A 22,045-nucleotide genomic window follows, 5' to 3' on the forward strand; every position below is an offset into this window, starting at 1 on the left:
CTACGTCTGAAAACAAAAGCTCAGATTTATCTGACGGTTACTCAGCCTGCCGTCGACTCAGCTGGAAGGCATGACATCTACTCCACGAGGCCGGACATGCACCCCCGACTCCTCAGCAGATGCAGTGCGCGCTGGCCCAACGTGGGAAGCAGGCAGCAGAGGCCTGGTTCAGCTCAGGTCACCCGGCCGGCGCCTTGTCTGCAGGACGGCCTCACCCGATGCCAGCCTCAGCCGGCAGGCCTGTGCCCTCGAGCCTCAGCTCTGGGACATGGAGTCCACCCCAGGATCTGCCCCGCCTTCACCCTCCAGCCAGCAGAGCCCTGCCCTGGTCCCCTTTCCCAACCCTGCTGCCTGCATCCAGGCTAGAGCTGCAGAGTTTAGTGCACAGGTCGCTAAGACAAAGGTTAGAAAAAGTCCAGAAGGCACTTTATTGGAGCCTCCCCTTTGCGCGGGGAGGGAGCAGAAGCCCCATCCTCACCGGCCCCGTGAGGCCCCGAGCAGCCAGTGTGGCACCAGCTCCCGGTGTGGGAGGCGTGGGAAGGGAACGTCTTAGAAAAAAATAGATTTCTATGTACATGTCCGTATTTATAGCACATAAATTAGGGAGTGCTCTGACCCCTGCCCGCGGAGTCCAAGCGGGGAGGTGGAAGCCAGTCCAGAGAGAGGGGGCCCCCCTCTCAAGCCCCAGGGCCCGCAGTCTCCTGGGCCCATCCAACCTCTGCAGGAGGCAGGCGTCCCCAGCTGGGGTCCGATGAGGTCCGACCAGACAGAAGGGGCTGCACGTGCAGCGACGGCCAGTGCACAGCGACCTCACACTCCAGGCTTGTAATTCCAAAAGGAGGGCACACCGCAGAGGCCACCGGCCCCAGAGGCCAGGACGACGCTGATGGGACCCAGGGCCTCAGCTGCTCTCCACGGCACAGGCTGCGCGCCCTGACGGCCAGGCGGTCCTCCCAGGGGCTGCACTTCACGTTGAGCATGGTTGCAGGGTTGGTCCGGCCCTCAGTTCCTGTGTCCCACCACCTCCTCCTCCTTCCAGCCGCTGGAGTTCCTGCCGAACTTGTAGACAAGTCTCCGGCCGTCCACCCGCTCAAGGATCTCCCGCTTGTAGTAGTACCTGAGGGGGACAGGTGGTCAGAGGTGCCGGGCAGAGGCTGACCTGCCCAGAGTCCTCAGGTGACCTGCCCACTGGGCTCTGGCCCAGGGGAAATGGGTCTGAACCACATCCCGCACAGGAGGAGCCTTCGCTCCCTCACCCGGCTCTGTTGGGGGCACCTGACCCTCCCCGGGACTCTGCATGGAGCAGTGTGGTCTGGGGGCTGGAGGAAACCTTTGCGAGGGTCTGGGAGGAAACAGGTCCAGAGACAAGCAGCTTACTTACTTCAGTGGTGTGGGCCATGGCTAATGCCCTGTTCACCACCAAGTGCCTTTCACGGGACAAGCCTTACAGATGATAGAAATGCCCGTGAGATCAAGTTCAGTATGTGCTGCAGGCCAGTCAGCTGCATCCCAGGCCATCGCTCGTCCACATGAGGGGCAGGCCCTGCGATTCCTCGCCGCAGGGGACTCACGCAGGCCTGAGGGGTGGGACCCTGACGGCACACGCAGCTGCCCACCTCATGGCCCTGCTCAGCTTCTCATAGGTCATGCTGCTGTTCTTCTTCTTCTGGCCCCACAGCTGGGCCACAGCCTCTGAGCGCAGGAACTTGAAGACACCCTCTTGCCGGTTCTCCCACTTCATGAGGCCCTCGTTGAGCTCCGGGTGGATGAGGATGTCACGGATGAATTCCCACAGGTGGGTGCCTCTGGGGGCTACAAGGCCAAGCTCCATCAGTCAGCGGCCCAGGCACCTGTGGCTCCCCCAGCTGCCGCCTGGCCCAGCACATGGTCTACTGATGGCTGTCCCCAGCCTGGCCCAACACTGTCTACTGATGGCTGCCTCCCCGCCTGGCCCAACACTGTCTACTGATGGCTGCCTCCCCGCCTGGCCCAACACTGTCTACTGATGGCTGCCTCCCCGCCTGGCCCAACACTGTCTACTGATGGCTGCCTCCCCATCTGGCCCAACACTGTCTACTGATGGCTGCCTCCCTGCCTGGCCCAACACTGTCTACTGATGGTTGCCTCCTGGCCTGGCCCAACACTGTCTACTGATGGCTGCCTCCCTGCCTGGCCCAACACTGTCTACTGATGGCTGCCTCCCCATCTGGCCCAACACTGTCTACTGATGGCTGCCTCCCCATCTGGCCCAACACTGTCTACTGATGGCTGCCTCCCCGCCTGGCCCAACACTGTCTACTGATGGCTGCCTCCCCTCCTGGCCCAACACTGTCTACTGATGGTTGCCTCCCGGCCTGGCCCAACACTGTCTACTGATGGCTGCCTCCCCACCTGGCCCAACACTGTCTACTGATGGTTGCCTCTCTGCCTGGCCCAACACTGTCTACTGATGGTTGCCTCCCCGCCTGGCCCAGCACAAGATCTACTGATGGCTGCCTCCCCATCTGGCTCAACACTGTCTACTGATAGCTGCCTCCCCGCCTGGCCCAACACTGTCTACTGATGGCTGCCTCCCCGCCTGGCCCAACACTGTCTACTGATGGCTGCCTCCCCGCCTGGCCCAACACTGTCTACTGATGGCTGCCTCCCCGCCTGGCCCAACACTGTCTACTGATGGTTGCCTCCTGGCCTGGCCCAACACTGTCTACTGATGGCTGCCTCCCGGCCTGGCCCAACACTGTCTACTGATGGCTACCTCCCCGCCTGGCCCAACACTGTCTACTGATGGCTGCCTCCCCGCCTGGCCCAACACTGTCTACTGATGGCTGCCTCCCAACCTGGTCCAACACTGTCTACTGATGGTTGCCTCTGTGCCTGGCCCAGCACAAGATCTACTGATGGCTGCCTCCCCGCCTGGCCCAACACTGTCTACTGATGGCTGCCGCCCTCCTTGCCTACCCCACTAGACAGCCAGGGGAGCTCCAGGAGGACCATGTGTCACATGGCACAGAGGTTTAACCTGCTCAAAGACTGATCAACATCTAGCTGGGATACGAGAGCCGTTGAGACACAGTGGCACCACTTTAAGGAGCTCACAGTTTGGAGGAGTAATGATAAAAAAGTAAATACACCAGTGGGTGGTGAGAGCTCAGCAGGAAGGGGACGGAGCTGGCCCCTGCCTGGGGGACGAGGGGCAGCTTCTTGAAAGAATAACCCTAGAAGCAAACAGGCCCCCTGTGTGTGGAGGGGAACGAGCTGTGGGACCCTCCTGGTAGCTCCAGGGGCAGGAGCCCATTGATGGCCTGAGACCAGCAGGGAGGAGCTTGGTGCAAAAGGACCACCCCTGCAGAGCCCTCAGGGGGTGGGGCCTCCAGCGGCCAAGCCTCTGTCCATGCTTGAGCCTGCCGGCACCGCCAGCAGCGTGTCCCTCGGGCAGGAAGGTTGGAGTCCAGCCCGAGGCCTTCCTCCTGTAGCCGTCGCTGCCCGCACACAGGACCCCCTAGCCAGGCCTGGCCATTAGGGTGTGACCCACTTGCATGCTGGGCCCGTGGCCTGAGCACGTGGAGGGCCGCGATCAGGAGGAGAGAGGTCCAGCCGGCCTCACCTCGCCCCAAGCCCAGGGGCCCCCACGATGTGGCCCCCCAACCCTTGGGTGCCCACTCACCGTGCTTGCTCTTCTTGCCTTCCAGACACTCTCGGGACTCTTTGCTCAGCTTTCGGGGCCGGCCCCTTTTCCGCTTCCCGTGCTTAAGCTCCCCCTTCTTGTAGTCAGGAAAGCCGTCTGGCAGGGGTGGGGCGGAAGGTCAGGAGTGGGAGGGCTGGGGGCTGGGGAGCAGCCTCCCTCCAGGAAACCCTAGAGGAGAGCAGGGGAGGGGGGCACCCTCGGGGGCCAGGAGGCCCCCTCTGCTCACCCCCGGGAAAGAGCTTGCTATCCGGGGCATCCAAGTCCACGTCACTTCCACCAGAGTCCGAGGCGTGGGGGCTCTGAGACGCGCCAGTCCCTGGGGGGCGGGCGAGAGTGAGCCCCTAGCAGCCCGAGCACTGCCCAGCCAGGGCCCGTCCTCTCAGAAAGCCTGGGCGTTGGTGGCCCGTGGAGACCAGGGCTCAGGACATCCGGGAGAGCAGAGGCCCGAGGGAGGGCTCACCTGCGGTGGAGACGTCGGAGCTGCCCGGGGAGGGTGCCCGTGCGCCGAAGCTGCCTGGGTAGGTGGGGCTGGCCTGCCTGCAGTCCTCGAGCATCTCCTGGGCAAAGGGGCTTCCCTGGTCTGGGGGGCAGAGGTGAGCGGTCAGAGGGGGCCCTGGCTCTCCCAGCTGGGGGCCGTCAGGCTGGGGAAGGATGGAGGAAGGGCTCTCACCGAAGGGGCCTTGCTCCCCGAGAGGCTCCTGGAGGGCCAGGCTGTCCTTCTCCAGAAGCTCCATGATCCAGCTGAGCTCGTCAGGGAAGCTGGAAGCTGAGGATGAGGGGTCAGGGCTCAGAGAGTCGGCTCAGCTCCGCTCGCCTCCCTGCCCGGGGCAACCAGCCCCCCTGCCAGGGTGGGGGCACTCACTGAGGTCCCACAGCTGTGAGTAGAGCTGGTCCCCCAGGGGCCCGAACAGCAGGCGCAGCTCCTCGGGCGCGCAGCGGCACAGGGCCGCCCCATCCAGCTCGCAGCGTGAGAGGTCGATGGTGCCGGGGTCGCACCTGTGCTTCTCCGCCTGGTAGCTGACCCAGTCCAGGACCTGAGCCTTGGACCACAGCTGGGGTTGCTCCCCTAGCCAGCTGGCCTTCTCTGCAAGGGTCCGGCACAGTCAAGGGTCAGCTCCCTCTGGTGCCCGCTGGGGATTCCCAGGGTCCCCCCTCCTCCGACCAGGAAGGGGGCAGGTGGTGGTGCTCATGGCACCCCGGCTAGCATGCCCCCAGGCAGGTACCCCCAAGCCCCAACACCCCAGCCCGCCCCCTGCCTGATCCTTCCCTGTCCCAGGCTCTCGCCCCAAATGCCCAGCCCTTCCTGAGACCCACCTGTGCCCTCTAGGGCCATCTGCGGGCTGCCCAGGGCCAGCACCAGGTCATCGGCCCCAAAGGTGGGCGCAGGGGGCACAGAGGCAAGAGTGGGGTCGTCTGAGCTGTACATGGTGCTGAAGTAGTTGCTGAAAACGTTGCTGATCTCACAGGTCGCAGCCATGGGGCTCCCTGGGAAGGGGGGAGGCTGGTGAGGCCCACACCCTGCCTCACCCGCGGGCAATCCTGCTCCCACCAGGCCTGGGGCAGTTAGAGCCCCAAGGGCGGGAAGGTCAGCCTGTCTTGGGACAAGCTCTCCTCCAGAGAGGCTCCAAGGTCTCAGAGCGGGGTGAGAGTGTGTGGTGAGCAGGGCACCAGGCTGGGCTCCCTGCTCTGCCCACCGGGGTCCGCGGGTGGGACCGGCCATCACGGCCACTCCGTCCTTCCCTTGCCGTCAGGACACGGCCCGGCATTCCCGCTTGCACAGGTTCAGAATCGAGCTCCACCAGCCTCTCCCCATCCCCTGGGCCAGGCGGGGGTCCTACCGTGGCAGCTGAGGGTGTGGCAGGCAGGCTAGGGGCTGCCGGAGGAGGAAATCCAGGGGAAGGGGCCCGCCAGGTAGCCAGGTAACCGAGGCTCCGGCCGCGCTCCCAGCGTGCTCAGTAGGGGCGTTGGAGCTCCGCCCGCACCCGGGCCTTTATAGGCGCCCGTGGTAACCTGAGCTGGCGGCTCATTGGCCGAGGGGATTTCCTGGCCTTTAGACGGGGCTCCTGGCCCAGGTGATTTGCATACTTTGTGCCACTTGGCTGGGATCCAGGCCGGCGGTGCTGGGAAGTCAGGCCTGGCTGGTTTAATGATTGTCAGGCCCGTCACCCGCACCCTCTGGGGCTGGGCCCAGGGCAGTGGCCTGGGCGGGCAGCCGCTGGGTGGGCATGTGCCCTCTCTGCTCAGGAAATTCCTCAGGGGGGCCAGGCCGGGGCTGGGCAGAGTGGAGGGAGGGGATAGGGGTCAGGGCTGGGTCAGGAAGGCTACCTGCAGGACTGAGGACTAGGGGCCAGCAGGCAGGCAAGGCAGGCAGGGAGGGGGCGGAGGTCTGGGGAAGACTCCGGACGCAGGGCAACACTCAGGGCTGCTGGACGGGCGGCCGCATGGCCCTAGCCACGGGCCCACCGCTGGCAGGAGGCTGGGGGCAAGGACTCGGCACCCCCTGCCTGCCTGACGCCGCCTGAGCCTCGGGGTTGCTGCAGCCGTGTCTGGGAGCCCCCGCGCTGTCAGAAGGACCCCCCACTTCCCTGCCCCCGACAGAGCTGCCTCTGGGGCCGTGAGCGAGGGGGCCAGACCCGCGCGGCTGTGCTTACCCATCTGCCTGGCCTGACTGGTGCCGGCCTGCTGCCCTCTAGCGTCGGAGGCCCGGCTCCCTGGGCCCAGCTGGGTGCTCTTGAGGGAGCAGGCCCCATCTGACCCTCAGCAGGGCTCTCAGGGTGGCAGCTGGCGGCCCACAGACTCACCCGGGCCAGGCGGGCTGGTGAAGTGGGGCTGAGGTTTGAATCCCCAGCTGGTGCTCCCCGCAGACGCCCTCGCCCTCCCTGTGGGCAGGGGACCCCTCCCACCCACGGCCCCTCCATGAGCTCAGCCGTAACCACAAGGGCTGTCCCGAGACCACGGAGGCCTGCATGGGGGCAGCCAGGGGTCGGACCCAGGGGTCTCCTCCATTTCCCACCCTTGAAGACAAGGTTCTGTGGGCCTGATAGCCCTGGGTCTCCTCCGGATGTTTTTTTTATGCGTCAAAGATGCAACATCTGAGCACCCCTCGGCCCTCCTCCTTGGTCAGCGCCAGGGCTGGGGCAGCTCCTGCTCAGTCTCCCGAGAGGGCACCCCTGCCTTGCTTTAACCCCCAGGAGGACAGGTGCCCCGCTCTGGCACTGAGGTCCCAGCCCCTCCCTCGGCCCAGACGTGGGGGGCCAGGCCAGACTTGGGGGGTGGGGGAGAGCTCCCCAGCCCTCCAGGCAGCCTCCCCCACAGCCCGAGGCACGCCCTCTACCCCAGCCCTGGAATGTGGGCGAACCGGCTCCAGCCTCAGGACGGCTCACGCTCACGTGCTCCTGAGCCGGCCCTCCAGGGCAGCGGTGGGCCGCGGCTGTGACCCAAGAGGGCCTTGGCGGGGGCAGGCCTGCAGGGGCTGCACAGGACGAGCAGGCAGACGAGCCTTCCCTCCAGGGTCAGCCTGTGAGAGTGAAGGCAGGCGGGGGCCAGGCCAAGGCTGTGGCAGGGGGTGGTGTGGGCCAGGGCCCCCCGGACCCTCTCTGCCTGGACAGAGCCCAGCTCACCTCCAGGATGGGGCAGGGACGACACGTGGGCCCACCTCGAGCTCTGAGAGTAGAGGGGCCCCCCGGCCGGGCGCAGTGGGGGGTGATAGCTCAAGTTGCCTGCTGTGCCACTGGACTCGACCCCGGCTGAGGAAGGGCCTCAGGGTCCACAGAGCTCCAGGGTCAGCACAGAACCGAGGCTGAGCACCTGGATGCGGATGGGGGCACAGGGGTCCTCAGGGTCCTCGGTGTCCCGGGGATCACACACCCTGGGGTCCACACGGAATCGAGGCTGAGCGCCTGGACGCTGAGGCGTCCCGGGGCCACGGCAGTCCTCGCCTGTAACAGCAGCCGGGGCAGCCCTGGCCCAGCCAAGGAGACAGTTTGCTGGACAGGGTGGGGGTCCTTCACGGACCTCGCCGCCAGTACAGAACCACAAGAGCTACAGAGCCTGGCTCTAGGAAGAGCCACTTGGAGATATTTAAGTGTTTCTCTGTGACCCTCCCCCCACCCCATGTTGCTAACTGCCTCGATCCCCACTTGGAAATCAATCAGAGCTTGGGCCGAAGTTCTGGGCAGGCTCTACTTCTGACCACACACTGAGCTGCAGACCCAGGACCTGGCGGGGCAGAGAAAACACTCCAGGGCTCAGCCATCTCAGCGCCTTACAGAGGGGGGCGAGGCCTGCAGAGGAGGGCCTGCCCCCTCCGGGAGCGTGGCTGCCACTGACGTGGACACTCTTTCCACAGAGCCCCATGTAGCCCTGCTCCTCACAGCTCAGGGGCACGCCACCTCCAGCCCGGGCCCCCGAGGGATGGGGAGAACATCCTGCCCTGACCTGCTCAGAACAGAGTAGGGCCTGGGAGAAGGAATTTCAGCCACCAAAACACCTTTCGTTTAAAAATATTTATTAAAATAATGATTAAACCTGAAAAAAGAATCTCCAGAAATCAGCCCTTGGCACAGTATTTCAAGAATCAGCAAAAAAAATTAAAGAATAAAAAAAGAAAGAAAAAAGAAAACCCTTCCTGCTCTCCCGAGACCCCAGTGCGGCGGGGAGGCCTGCCACCCCCAGCCCAGGGAGCAGGGAGGTTCTTGGTCACAGGCTGGGTCCAGGGCCGGCCCGTCAGAGCAGAAGTCCAGCGTCAGGGAACAGGTGCCCTCGTGGGGCCTTGACCTGGAGCAGCTGCTGTGCGCGGAGTCTACAGAGGCCGGGGTGGGAGCCTCTACCTGCCCAGGGGCTCCACGATCTGCTGGACGTAGTGGACCACGTTGCTATGCAGCTGGGGAGCTGTGGCGGTAAAGGTCTCCTTGGCGAGGGTCTGGGCGGCCTTGCTGCCCGCCATCATGGCGTGGTACAGCGGGAGGGTGTACTTCTGTTTCCCCTGCGAGAGACGGCTCGTGCTCAGGGCCTGTCAGGGCCTGTCGGCCAGCTCAAGGGTCTGCCCCGGCCCCGCCCCGGGGCCCATCTGACAGCCCAGTGGGTCTGCGGCCCAGCCTCCTGTTGCCCCAGGGCCCAAAGGGATGTGGATTTCCGTGCTGGAAGGGGTGGGGGGCTTCCCAGACACAAGGCCTCGTGTTCTGGAATCTTCTCAGAGGCCACAGACCCACACGGCTAGGTCTCCAGGGTCACCCTCCTGGATATGTCCACACGCGACAGAACTGAGTGGGTGGGCACGCAGGAGGAGGCTCCACACCTCAGAGCTCCAAGAGGTCAGCGCTCCAAGGCGGCAGCATACAGCCAGGACTGCAGCGCCCGACCCTCCAACGGGCTCCGAGGGCCAGCTGCAGCCAGGAAGCCGCGCCCGCACATCCGCACCGAACGGTCACATACAGGACGCGGACCCGAGGCAGGAGGCTCCGGGGCTCGGGAGGCAGCCTGACCCAGCCTGGCCCCAGGCTCCGGCCCTGCTCTGGAGTCTCAGGGAACGACCTCCCCAGCAGGCCGGCTGGCCTCTGAACCCTCAGGCACAGGCCTCCCCAGGCGGCCGGACCCTTTGCTCAGCTTCCTTCGCTTCTCCTAGTCACTGGCCTCTCCCCCAGACCGGCCTGGCTGATGCATGACCCGTCTTGCCTCCCTCCCAGCGTCCGGTCAACGCTGACCAGCCCCTCCTCTTGGGCCTCTCCAGCTGACCTGCACAGGCGCACAGGCCGGGCCATCTCCCCCACAGGGCGGCACCACGACCTGCTCTCGGGACCTGCCAGGCCCTTTGCCCCAGAGATGGCGGCCTGCATGGCCCTGCCCACCATGTGCCCGAGGGGGACAGGGAGCCGGGGGCACCCACCTGGCTGTGCAGGAATTCCCTCACTTTCCAGAAGTCCTCCTGGTGGTCGTTCTTAAGGACAATCTGGCCCCATCGCAGCCTCAGCTCTGCGTTCTGGGAGTTTGAGATCTTTGGGTACGTCTCTCCAAGTTTCTTCACGTTCCCTGGAAAAAAGAAACGGGTCATGAAAGACTCTGCCAGCAGAGCCCCATGCCGAGGAGGCCGCGGCCTCCAGGAGCTCCAGAGTCACGTCTCCGAGGGCTCCAGGCACCCACTCATCCTGAGCCTTTGGGCCCGACGCAGTCGCGCCCTGGACGTGTGCTTGCCCCAGCTCCACAGCTCTTCCAACCACCTTCCCTTGACGTCACACAGAGGGGGCCGTCCCTGGTGGGCTAGTGCTTAAGACACTGCGCTTCCGAAGCAGGGGGCCCAGCTTCAAGCCCTGCCTGGGGCAGTAGGTCCCACATGCCGCAACTAAAGAATTCGAACGCCAAAACTAAGATCCAGCGCAGCCAAATGAATAAGTAAATAAAATAAGCATTAAAAAAAGTATGTCAGCGGGCTGGGAGGAAGGTTCAAGATGGACGGGACACATGTATACTTATGGCAGATTCATGTTGATGTACAGCAGAAACCAACACGATATTGTAAAGCAATTATTCGCCAATGAAAGTTTTTAAAATTATAAGATAAAATGTATACATGTATCATCCCAACCTCCAACAGTCTTCCTCCCCAGACCAGAGCGTGTGCCCCAGACGCTGTGCCCACTGCCCCTCGCATCAGCACCGGCTAGCTGGCATTGTGCTCCAACCGCTTTTCTGGGGTGCAGCCCTTGGTACTCTTTCTGGCTGAGAAGAAACAGGGCACTCGTGCTGAAGGGCGGGGGCCAGGCGGAGCTGCACCCCACCCCACCTACTGGCTGAGTAAGCTGTTGGTGCCCCGGGCTCACAGAGCAGCCAGGGGGATGAGAGGGCGTCACGGCAAGGGAGACTGCCCCGCACAGCCAAGGACCCCGTGAGCCTCTGGCTTCACGCGTGTGGACGCTCCACCCCACGCTGACCCGCCCCCCACGCCAACAGGTGTCGAGAGGCCCGCCCTTTCTCACCAGGAGGGAGCGGGGACTTCTGCAGGATCTTATCCAGAAAGTACACCAGCTGGTAGGTTTTCCAGGCAGAGGTGGGCACGGCATCAATGGCCCTCAGGTCCAGCTCCTCGGCCGCCCACAGCTGGGCCAGCTCCTCGGCTGGCCTCATGAGCGAGTCCCCGGGGGAGAGGTCCGGGAGGTAAGGTGGCCAGCCCGGGGCATCCAGCCAGCGATCAAACTCGAATCCTGCTTGGCAGAAGAGAAGACCCTGTCAGAAGTCCCCAGCAGGGCCACGGCCAGCCTGCCGGGGCTCCCGAGACCTCCCACCTCCGTCAGCCCCAAGTCCTCCCCCAACGCGGATACCAATGCCCACACGGCTACTGCTCAGCAGGGTCCCAGCCCCCATGATGCCTACAGCCCCGGCTGCCCCCCTTCCCACCTGGGCCTGTCCTGTGCAGAAATGAGCCCTCAGGACGACAGGGGACACAGCCCACCCCCACAAGCAGAGCAGCTGTGCTGAGGCTCCTGGGTTCTGGGGTCCCGCCCTCCCAGCCGGCGGGGGAGCTGGCTGGATGGGGCCCAGCAAAGAGCAGGGAGCAGGGGCAAGCCTCCGGGTCACAGGCCGCGCTCGCCCCCAGGAAGCAGGCCTCCCACTGGCTCCCCAGGCAGGGCAGCTGCCCCGGTCCTGCCCAGGGAGCCCCTTGGGGCGGCAGTGGCCTGGGCAGAGCTCAGGATCTGACTGTGTGTCTCAGAGACAGGGAATCCAGAGGGCAGAGAGGAGCAGAAAGGCCGAATGGGGGAAAGGAAGCGGGGGTGGCGGAGGTCCTTCTGTGGGGCCCTGGGGCCACCCCAGAGCGCCACCCCCAGGGGACACGCTGGTCCCTCAGGGCGGAAAGCAGACCCCACCCTGCACAACCTCCTGGAAGCCCTGGGCCAGCTCCTCTGCTCACCCGGGATGGAATCCACCCTCTGTTTCTTCAGCTCAGGGAAATAGTCCAGGAAGAAATCCAGGAAGTCGTCAGCTAAGATGCTTTGGAACTTGAATTCATCCACGTAGGCCTGTGAGGACGAAGGGGAGGCATGGTCAGCTGCCCAGAGCCCCCACTCCCCACCCAGCGGGGCCCCCTCCCCTCGAGCTGATTACCTTGAGGAAGTCGTCAAACTGGCCCTGGTCACCCACCAGGTGGGCCAGGTAGGAGACGAAGCAGAAGCCCTTCTCGTAGGGGGTCTCGTTGTAGGTGTTGTCTGGGTCGACCCCTGCAGAGAGAGCTCTGGATTCAGAGCGACCGCCTCCCATGCCCCAGGGCAGCTTGGCCAGGAGTGCTCCTGACCCACCCCGACCTGTCTCCAGGGTCTCGAGAGGGACGACAGGAGGAGCCCGGGGTTGCTGTGTTCGTGGGGTGTTCCCAGCCGCACGTCAACCCCCCGTGTGGCCGCCCACCAGAACAATGGGAGTTTCTGCAGATGCTCTGGAGCCAAGTTAACTGTCTGTCTACAGGGAGCTGTCCATTGGAGTCAGAGGTTTCAATTGCACAGAAAGGTTTCAATTGGTCACACGTGGAAATAACAACGTTAGGAAACAAAGCCCACGGCCTCGGAGCAGTCCCTGGCGTTCTGGGTCACACCCTCTGTCACGTGACAACCCCAAGGGGCTGAGCTGACCAAGGACAGGGCGCGGCCAAGGGCCTCAAGAGTGACAGGGACCCAGGTGAGCAGGCAGCAGGAGTTGCTCAGGACTGGCCGGAGCAGCTCGGAGGGCCTCGGGGGCTCCTCCCGCCCGAGGGGCCGGGTGCGCTGGCGGAGCTGCTAGGGCTGCGGCCGCGGCGGGGCGGGGGGCCCTGACCCGGCTCGACCCTCGCGCAGCGTGCTCAGCGGGTGGTCCTCGCCCGCGACGTCCACGTGCTGCCGCACCAGCGCCCGGCCGCTGGCAGCTTCCACGCAGGTGTAGGCGGGCCCTGTGGGGCAGAAGAGGAGCTGGCACCTCACGTGCGCCTCCCCAAGGTGCCCTGCGAGCCGGGGTGCTCCCCGGGGACTGCGGGCAGGGAGGCTGTGGCCAGCCGACCCCTCGGCCTCTCTTCCGCACACCGTCCCTCTGACGGGGGCCTTCTGTGCAGCGTGATGGTGTCTGCAGAGCCAGGAGTCTGACCTTCCCATCTGACTGTTCCTATCGCACAGGAGAAACTGTCGCCCACGCCCTTCCTCGGGTCCCCGGTCTCCTTCTGGCAGGACGGTGGGCACCAGCCCCACTGCCGCCTGTGAGATGCTCTGACCTGGGGCGGCAGCCCGCCCGCGTCAGGACCCAGCGTGCATGGTGCTCAGAGGCCACTGCGGGGTTCCCAGCGGCTGAGACCGCCTGCTCCGTGCCCACTGATGAAAGAATAAACCTCTACACACTTTCTGGGAGGCAGGAGACAATATGTGCTAAAAAAAAAAAAAAAAAGCCCTTTAAAATGTTCAAGTCCTGACAAGCACGTTTCAAACAATTTATTGAAATCATCTGAGATACACGTGAACCTACATAAAGATGTTTATCACAATATTATTTTGTTGGAAAAATGAGGGAATTTTGTTGGAAAAAAAAAAAATTACAGACCAACCTACAACTGGAGGCTGACGGAATAAATTATGAATTTATTTAAATTCTTCTGCATCCGTACAAGAAAATTTAATGACTCAGGGAAACATTTAACTTTACTAAGGTAACAAAAAAACAACAGTTCTAAAACCACGTATGGTCTGATGATTCACACACACACACAGAGAACTATTAATACATCGGAAAGGACATCCACCGATCATCTCTGAATGGTGAAACGGCAGGTAAATATTTTGCTGTGTACTTTCCCATACGCACCAAGGTAGATTTTAATCAGAGAAAGAATAAAAAAAACCAAAAAGCACCTATACACTGTGGGCTTTCAATAAAGAGACGGTGCTGAGAATGTGTTTCAAAAGCACGGCTGGGCGCAGTTTGAGGGTCTGCCTTCAGCTGCTAAGTGGTAGTGAGCACACTTCCCGCCCTCTCTGCCCTGTGGACACATCAGAGGGGAAAACAGCGTCGTGCACGGCAGTGCAGGTGGTGAGCGAAGCACCCGGTCAAGGCTGGTACCGGGTGCTCGACAAAACGTGAAGGTGAAAGTGACCCGACCACGCACTCGGAGCGTGAAGCGACACCTGGGTCACGGAGGCCCGGTGGGGACACAGCGGCCTCACCCCGACGGGAGGCACGCCCACCACCAGGCCCCTCTGGCCAACTGGACTGCCCAGGACTCCCTCAGCCCCGGGGCCCTGCTGGCGCGTGACTGCAGTGTGGCGGGAACAGTGACGAGCGTAACTGTCGTGAGCGGGCCTCCACAGCCGTCCGGGGGCTCCCTGCACCACCACCTCCGGGACACCCCAGAGGGAGCCTGGCAGGCCCCGAACGGGGAGATGGGTCCCTGCGACTCACCAAACAGAATGGAGGAGATCCTCCTCTGGGCGTACATGGTGAAGCCTTCGTTCAGCCAGAACTCCCCCCAGTTGGCGTTGGTCACCAGGTTCCCGAACCAGCTGTGGGCGATCTCGTGGATGATGACGTCGGCCAGGGAGCGGTCCCCGGCCAGAAGGCAGGGCGTGACGAAGGTCAGGCAGGGGTTCTCCATCCCCCCCGAACGGGAAAGACGGGGGCATGAAGAGCACATCGTACCTGCTGGGGCGGGCGGTTACTGGGGGTGGCTCCCTCCCGTCACCAGGCGGTCCCCAGTGCCCCGTGCCAGGGACTCCTCTCCCGGCCCTTCCCAGGGGGACGAGACCGGCTCCCTCGCACCCAGCTCCCCACGCGGGACTGGCAGGCCTGACGGGGCCTCTTGTCGGGGGACTCAAGTCTGAAGATGGCAAACACAGGGCGGGGCTGCACCCCGGCGACGGGAGGCTAAGCCAGCCTCGTCCGCACAGCGAGTCCCGCCTCCGACCCAGCGCCCGCCTGCTCACCGCTGTCCTCAAACGCCCACCCTGGGCCCACCTCGGTCACGGCCACGGCCACAGCGGGTCAGGCTGGCTGTCCTCCCCGCCCCTGCACCCCAGGGTGCGGGAACTGCAGACGTGAAGCCCCCGTGACACCTCACCTTCCCCACACATAGGGTCCAAAGAGCTTCTCTCCCGTTGCCAGAAACTCCTCTATGACTCCGTCGTACTCCTCCTTGGCAGCGTCGATGAGGCAGGGCTCAGCCCACACCCGGCTCCTACGGACAAGGATGTGGAGAGGGTGGCGCGGGGGTCAGAGCCCGGCGGGACCAGCCGGCTTCAGCCTCCCAGGGAGCCAGGGAGCCCGTGGGGAGGCGACCTGCAGCAGAGCTGAGGCCCACCCAGAGCTGAGGGCCGGCCCCGCCTGCAGAGCGGGCGCCGGGAGGGCCCTGGGGGCTCCTGCAGGCAGCAGGCCTGCCCCCGCACTGAGCCCCAGCTCCCTGTCTGCCTGGTGTTTTCAGAAACGACTGTTCTTGCTCCGCACCAGCAGTTCATCCGCTTCCTAACAGAACCTGGCAGGAGGAAACCCCTGGAAGACATCTCTCTCCTTCTCTGCTCTCTTGCAGCTGCAGGCTGACGTGCTTCCGGTCACCCACTGCCCTGTCCCCCAGGAAGGGAGCCCTTGTCTCGCAGGCCTGGGGCTGCCCGGAGCCTGTGGCTGGAAGCGGAGGCCGACGGGCCCGCCCAGCGCTCCCTCTGACCTCAGGAGCGGAGGCGCGTGGCGCTGGTGCCACTGCTGAGCCCTGTCTGAGGCCTTGCGCCCGGCCAGCACCTCTGGGGCCGGCAGAACGAAGGACAGCACCACCACCAGGAGAGCCACGTCCAACCGAGCCTCCTGCCGCGGAACAAAGCGCCGGCAGACAGGATGATGAGCAGGAGAACCCAGGTTCCCGGTCAACTTCTCTTTGGGGACACCTGACAAACTCCTTATTCACCTCCACTAAAGCTCCCTCCCTTCACAGAGTCGGCCCAAGCCTGAGCCTCTGCATCCGGAGCAGACAGGGGACAGTGTCCTCGGGCCTCCTGGGAGGGAGACAGTGACCGCAAGGCGGGTGTTTCCAGGAATTAAGTGCCAGAGAAGGCAGGGAGATTTGGTAGCGATAAGAAAGCGCACATCGTAGCTAGAAGGTGACCTCCTAAAACTTCTGCCTGAGCTCAGAGCCCTCTCTGCACGGGGCCAGGACACGGCAGGACTGGGTCTCAGCACATGGGAGGGAGGAGGGGGAAAGAGTCCTCCGATGCCCTCACGCCGCACCCTGTGCCGCAGAAAGGCCCGGACTCGGGGCAGGCCGACACCGCCCCAAGAACCCCCCCAACAGGTCTGCACGCTGGTCAGAGGCCTCCTTGCTTGGAGGTTGGTCCAGTCTTGCCTCTGGGATCTTGGTCTCCTACCTGGGTCCAACTTCAGCCGAAACCAGATCTCCGATGGCCAAGGCTATCAGGTAGGAAGGGATGGGCTGACTCATCCGGAAGAACTTATTGGGGCCTCGCTCCTCCCAGGCGTCAGCACTCATCACGGCGGTGAAGCCATCTGGGACCTGAGGACAGAGAACACCGGCGAGCTCTCACCTGGACAGAGGCTGCTTTCCATCAGCAACCTGCCCGGTGATGACGGCGGCCTGCAGTCCACCTGAAGTACAGAGGCTTCCAGAAAGTAGGGCTCAACCAATGGGGTTTAGCACAGATAAAACTTTTGCAGGTGGAGGAGTTCTTCAGAGGGTCTGTAAGCGTCCCCTGAAAGGTGACCTGATGGAGACGACCATTCCAATCCCCAGGGCAGGGACACATGGTCCCCTCACCTCGAGAAGAGCGGAGTATCTGCACTTCACGGCAGGAGTGTCAAAGCACGGGAAGAAGGCTCGGTTCAGGACAGCCTGGCCCTGGGTGTAGACGAAGGGCTTCTTCCTTCCTGCCGTCTGCTCCGGAGCCAGCCAGCACACCTGCGGGGAGGGGCACGCCGCTCAGAGCCGACAGCCCTGGGGGGCCCCAGGCAGGTACAGCCGCGTGGGCTGCAGGGGACTTCCGGGAACAGCTCAGAGCAGAAGCTCTCACCGGCTGCGCGTTTAATCCCCCTGGAGTCCAGGCCGCGGCCCGACGTCTACCTCCCGGGGCAGACACCACCAAGGGATCACTCCTCATGTGTCCCTGCTGCTGCTAAGTCGCTTCAGTCATGTCCGACTCTGTGTGACCCCGTAGATGGCAGCCGGCCAGGCTCCCCTGTCCCTGGGATTCTCCAGGCAAGAACACTGGAGTAGGTTGCCATTTCCTTCTCCAATGCATGAAAGTGAAAAGTGAAAGTGAAGTCACTCAGTCGTGTCCGACTCTTGGCGACCCCATGGACTGCAGCCCCCCAGGCTCCTCCCGTCCATGGGATTTTCCAGGCAAGAGTGCTGCAGTGGGTTGCCAGTGCCTTCTCTGCACATGTCCCTGGGCCTCGAGAATTCCCGAGCTGCCTCCAGCCCCCTAGTCCTGCCTCCCTCCTGTGTCCTCCTCACTGTAGTAACTTCTCACCAAGAAACAAATGCTGAAGAAGCTGTTCTTCAACGTGTGATGAAAGACACAGAAAAGCAGACGCTAACAGCAAGGAGTCTGATTAATAGGTGTTCTCCATTCCTGAAATTTACCCTTTCAGAGTAAATGTGTTTTGGGCTTCCCAGTGGTGCCAACGATAAAGAATCCACCTGCCAAAGCAGGAGAATCAACGTGTTTTACATTACAGGCACTGGCTATGATTCTTCCCCCGCTCCAAATATTTACTTTGCTTGTTTATTTATTACTTGGCTATACCTGGTCTTAGTTGCAGCATGTGGGATCTTTTTAGTTACAGCGTGCAAGATCTAGTCCCGTGAACAGGAATCGCACCCCAGCCCCCTGCACTGGGAATGTGGAGTCTTAGCCACTGGACCCCCAGGGACGTCCCCAGCTGTGATTCCTGAGTTGTCTTCTGTCAGCCCTTAATCAAGGGCACATCTGAGCCATTATTACAAACCCAAACTGCCCACAGCAGAGCTTACGTCTAACACGGATGCCGTGTGCAGCTGAGGGGCCCCAGGAGGGTCTCAGAGTGGAAGCAAAACCCCTAGGCTGCACCCTCAACAGCGGGCAGGGTTTAAACAGCCAGAAGGAAGGGAGATGATGTCCAGGAGGCGGGAGCAGCACGGGCGAGCGGGGAATGTGGCTTTCATGGAGCCGGGCAGCTGTGTGTGGTCAAGGGCTTAAACTACAGAGGCGCTGAGACCGATTTATGAAAGGCATAAGGGAGACACGTTGGGAAGCCGGGGTTTTCTTTGCGTGTGTGCACGTGTGTGTGTGTGTGTGTGTGTATGTGTGCACGCGCAAACTGTAACAAGTCTCATCCAGAGTCCAGTAAGACAGAAGTGGGGGCAGGGGAGAGACAGACATTCTGTGCAGACCCCAACAGCCTGGTGCTTCAGCCTGGTGACTGGAGGCCAGCACAGAGGCCATAAATCAGGCCGATACCATTGCCCTTAACATGACGTTACAGAAGTGACGCCTTATCTCTATGAACCTCCGTTCAACTTTGCTGGGAAACCGAAACTGCTCTAAGGAAAATAATCTATGAAAACCAAGCAAACTTCATAACCCCAATCTACTCATGAGAAAAAACAGAAGATAAATTCCAATAGAGGGGCGCACCACTGCTCAAAACTATCTAAGTCACCAGAACTGGAGCATCTGAGGAATTGTCACGGCCGAGAGAGCCCACCCACGCGGCCGAGGGACACGCGCCTGGACTTCTGGATGGGACCCTGGAGCAGAGGACACTGTAAAACCTAAGGCTGCTGTACACCTGAAACCAACATTGTAAATCAACTAGAATACAAAAAAGAAAAATTTAAAAGACCCAACACTCTAATACACCTTGTACATGAAAGCTGCTCAATAAATAAATTATTGAAAATAAAAACTAAGGAAATCTGGAAATACTACAGATTCCAGTTTATAATAGGGTATCAGTACTGGCTCATTAATTGTAACAAGTGCATCCCACTCGTAAGGTGCTAATAAGGGGGGTGGTGGTGGTGGTGTGTATGTGTGTGTGTGGTGTGTATGTGGTGTGTTTGTGTGGTGTGTGCATGTGTGTGTGTGGTGTGTGCATGTGTGTGTGGTGTGTGTGCATGTGTGTGGTGTGTGCGTGTGTGTGGTGTGTGCAGTGTGTGTGTGGTATGTGTGTGCATGGTGTGTGCATGTGTGCGTGTGTGTGTGTGGTGTGTGTTTGGTGTGTGCATGTGTGTGCGTGTGTGTGGTGTGTGTATGTGTGTGTGGTGTGTTTGTGTGGTGCGTGCGTGTGTGGTGTGTGCATGTGTGTGTGGTGTGTGTGTGCGTGTGGTGTGCGTGTGTGTGGTGTGTGCATGTGTGTGTGGTGTGTGCATGTGTGTGGTGTGTGCGTGTGTGTGTGCATGTGGTGTGCGTGTGTGTGTGGTGTGTTTGTGTGTGTGGTGTGTGCATGTGTGTGTGTGTGATGTGTGTGTGCGTGTGGTGTGTGTGTGGTGTGTGTGTGCATGTGTGTTGGGGGTTTATGGAAACTGTCCTACATGCTCAGTTTTCCTGGTAATCTAAACAGTTAAAAAAAAAATAAATCCTATTGATGAAAACAAGTATACTGAGCTGGCAGTCAGAGGAACTAGGCACTGTATGAGGACCTATGTAAAGAAAACTGTTGTCAGGCTCAGCTCTGTAAACAACGGCTCTCATCCCTTCAACCACAATCCCCTACTCATCCTCTTTGCTTGAGTTTTGCTTGTTTTTGTTTTAATGACATGAAGAGAAGACAATGAAGGGGGCTGGCAGGACACACAGCAGAATCAAATCCAGGAGACACCGTGGCCCACAGTGACCAAGGTGAGCGCCTCCCCCCCCCGCCCCGGACAGCGGAACAGGAACTGTGCCCACTGGGGACCTCCACAGGTCAAAGGACAGCTCTCCGGGGAGCATGGGTGCCTGCCATCAAGTCTTAAATGAAAGCTGTTTAATTCCGAAATTCAACTTCAGGTGCCACTTTTGGTAGGCAAGCTCAGGCGGCCTAATTTTTTCAATTATTGTACTTAATTTCTGCTCCCAATCGCGAACCAGAATATAACAGAACAACCAAACACATTTCCATGCATTCCATGTGTTCCTCTACAGCAAGTTACCCGTAGAGGCCGGGGTTTTTCCTTTGCCTGAGAGGTCAGTCCACACTGCTTTGGACTTTAATTTTTCAAACAAATTCTATCTTAAGGTCCATGTACATCCCTAATGGTGAAAGATGGACACAGAAATGCCCTGAGCCAGTTCTAAGAGCAGAAGGGGAAGTGCCACCAGAAGCACAGGCTTCCTGGGCGGGCGGGACGCCCACCCCCCCAGAGAAAGGGCTGCGATTCTCACAGAGGGACCCACAAGATGCTCTTTCCAACTGCTACACTTGCCCCACCTCCCCCACCCCGGTTTAGAATTTAAGAGTCAACAGAGAGAAAGCCAATTATTACAAAGCCTGCTGCTGCTGCTGCTGCTAAGTCGCTTCAGTCGTGTTCGATTCTGTGCGACCCCACAGACGGCAGCCCACCAGGCTGTGCCGTTCCTGGGATTCTCCAGGCAAGAACACTGGAGTGGGTTGCCATTTCCTTCTCCAATGCATGAAAGTGGAAAGTGAAAGTGAAGTCGCTCAGTCGTGTCCAACTCTCTGCGACCCCATGGACTGCAGCCTTCCAGGCTCCTCCGTCCATGGGATTTTCCAGGCAAGAGTACCGGAGTGGGTTGCCATTGCCTTCTCCGCTACAAAGCCTGGTCCACCCTAATTCTGGTTTTCACTTTTACTCAAATTCTTTTGTTCATCACATCCCGGAGGAAACAATAAATAGTAAGTGCCCAGTCTCGGAGCTGTTCCAGCCCCGGGCACTAGACGGGCACCTGCAACAAAGGGCTGAGTCAGCAGCGGGTAACGAGCCAGCGTCTTCAGGGCTGCCCCCGAGCAGAGCACCACCAGGGCCCAGCCCAGGCCGGGCGCACCGACAGCCCTAAACTCAGCTCGGGAACCTTCTGCTGTCCAGCCTGGAGGACGCAGGGGGCTAGAGACGGCGGGGAGGGGGCGAAGGCATCTGGCTGAAGACCAGCAGAACCAGAGGCAGGGGGTGGGGAGTCACCTGGCCGAGGAGGGGCAAGAGGCGGGGAGGCGCGCCTGCACGAGGAGGCGCAGGGGCTGCGGGTACTCACCCCGGGTCCCTCGCCGACGCGGTAGGTGATCCGCACCTGCAGGCGCTCGCCTGCGGCGCAGGGCTGCGGGAAGCGCAAGCACAGGGCCTCGCCGTACTGCGAGAACGGCTGCGTGCACACCGGCAGCGGCTCAGGCTCCGGCTCCGGCCGCCCCCGCCTCAGGGCCGCCGCCGTCACTTCCACGCATGGGTGCGAGTCCAGCCGCAGCTCCGAGGCGCCGCCGGGCGCCCGGCAGCGCAAGTCCAGCACCGCCGAGCCGCTCAGCCCGCGGCTGCCCGGGCCTGGCCCCGGCGGCCCGAACTCGGCCCTCAGGTCCAGGTGCAGGTGCAGCAGCTCGAAGGCGCGGAAGTTGGAGGCCGACGCCACGTCGTCCGCCTGCGCCGCGCGCAGCGCCCGCCCGCCGGCCTTAGTCTCGCCGGCCGCCATGGCCCCGCGCCGCCGCCGCCGGTCCGCCGCAGACCCCGGCCCACCGCCCGGGCCCCGCCCCTGCAGGCCTGGCCCCGCCCCGCCGCCGGTCTGGCCCCGGGAGCTTTTGCCGCGCACCCGGGAAGGCCCCGCCCCCGAGAAGACCACGCCCCGGAACCGAGCATAGACACGCCCCGCCGCCGGCCGAGGCCCGTTGACTGCTGCTCGTACCTCGGAAGGCCCCGCCCCGAACAGACCACGCCCCCTGCAGGTCGGCCCCCGGCGCTTTTGCCGCACACCCGGGAAGGCCCCGCCCCCGAGCAGACCACGCCCTTCCCTGACCCTACCCGACTCCCAGCTGTGCACCCTCACGGAAGGACTCTGGACAGGCTGGCGAACGCCAGTTTGATCCACCTCGGCCCGAATTCATCCCGCTGGGATGGTCCCCAGTCCCTGCGCTGAGGTTGCCCGTGTCCGCGTCCACCGGGCAGGCAGCACTAGGCCCGGGGGTCGGGTTTGAGCTCACAAGCTCTGCAGCAAACCTTCCCCAAGAAAGGGGACTCTTTCTGGCCTCTGCGCAGCGGTGACACAGGAGAAATGGCAGCACCTCCTGAGCCGTGTAACTCCATCGGGGCTCCAGCCTGAGGCCCCGCGTCCTTCCGACAAGAGGTGGGGCCAGCACGGTGGCTGAGGCTGGTGGGCCGTGTGCCCCCTCCTGTGTGGGAGAGCCCGCTGCGCCGGTGACCCTACCAGGAGCCCAGCTGTGACTAGGAGCCGCTCATTAGCCGTG

General features: G+C 62.1%; 2 protein-coding genes across 2 annotated transcripts; both read right to left on the minus strand.

Annotated features, from left to right (window-relative positions):
• Positions 1-412: 412 nt before the first annotated feature.
• Positions 413-5,673, minus strand: ELF3 (E74 like ETS transcription factor 3). Its single transcript, XM_055583694.1, has 9 exons — positions 5,524-5,673; positions 5,000-5,170; positions 4,548-4,769; positions 4,356-4,451; positions 4,146-4,265; positions 3,912-4,001; positions 3,665-3,781; positions 1,617-1,812; positions 413-1,117 (listed from the first exon to the last, which is right to left on the minus strand). Exons 2-9 carry the CDS (start codon positions 5,160-5,162, stop codon positions 1,003-1,005), a joined length of 1,119 nt encoding a protein of 372 aa, XP_055439669.1. The 5' UTR covers positions 5,163-5,170; positions 5,524-5,673; the 3' UTR covers positions 413-1,002.
• A 2,499-nt stretch (positions 5,674-8,172) lies between these two features.
• Positions 8,173-21,302, minus strand: RNPEP (arginyl aminopeptidase). Its single transcript, XM_055583219.1, is given in 12 exon segments — positions 8,173-8,669; positions 9,570-9,712; positions 10,657-10,881; positions 11,586-11,694; positions 11,780-11,904; positions 12,489-12,590; positions 14,084-14,282; positions 14,284-14,320; positions 14,739-14,855; positions 16,030-16,175; positions 16,437-16,577; positions 20,851-21,302. Coding segments are annotated over 12 exon segments (1,929 nt in total). The 5' UTR covers positions 21,277-21,302; the 3' UTR covers positions 8,173-8,510.
• Positions 21,303-22,045: the final 743 nt, after the last annotated feature.

The sequence above is a fragment of the Bubalus kerabau genome, chromosome 5, assembly GCF_029407905.1.
Source record: "Bubalus kerabau isolate K-KA32 ecotype Philippines breed swamp buffalo chromosome 5, PCC_UOA_SB_1v2, whole genome shotgun sequence".
Lineage (NCBI taxonomy): Eukaryota > Metazoa > Chordata > Mammalia > Artiodactyla > Bovidae > Bubalus > Bubalus kerabau.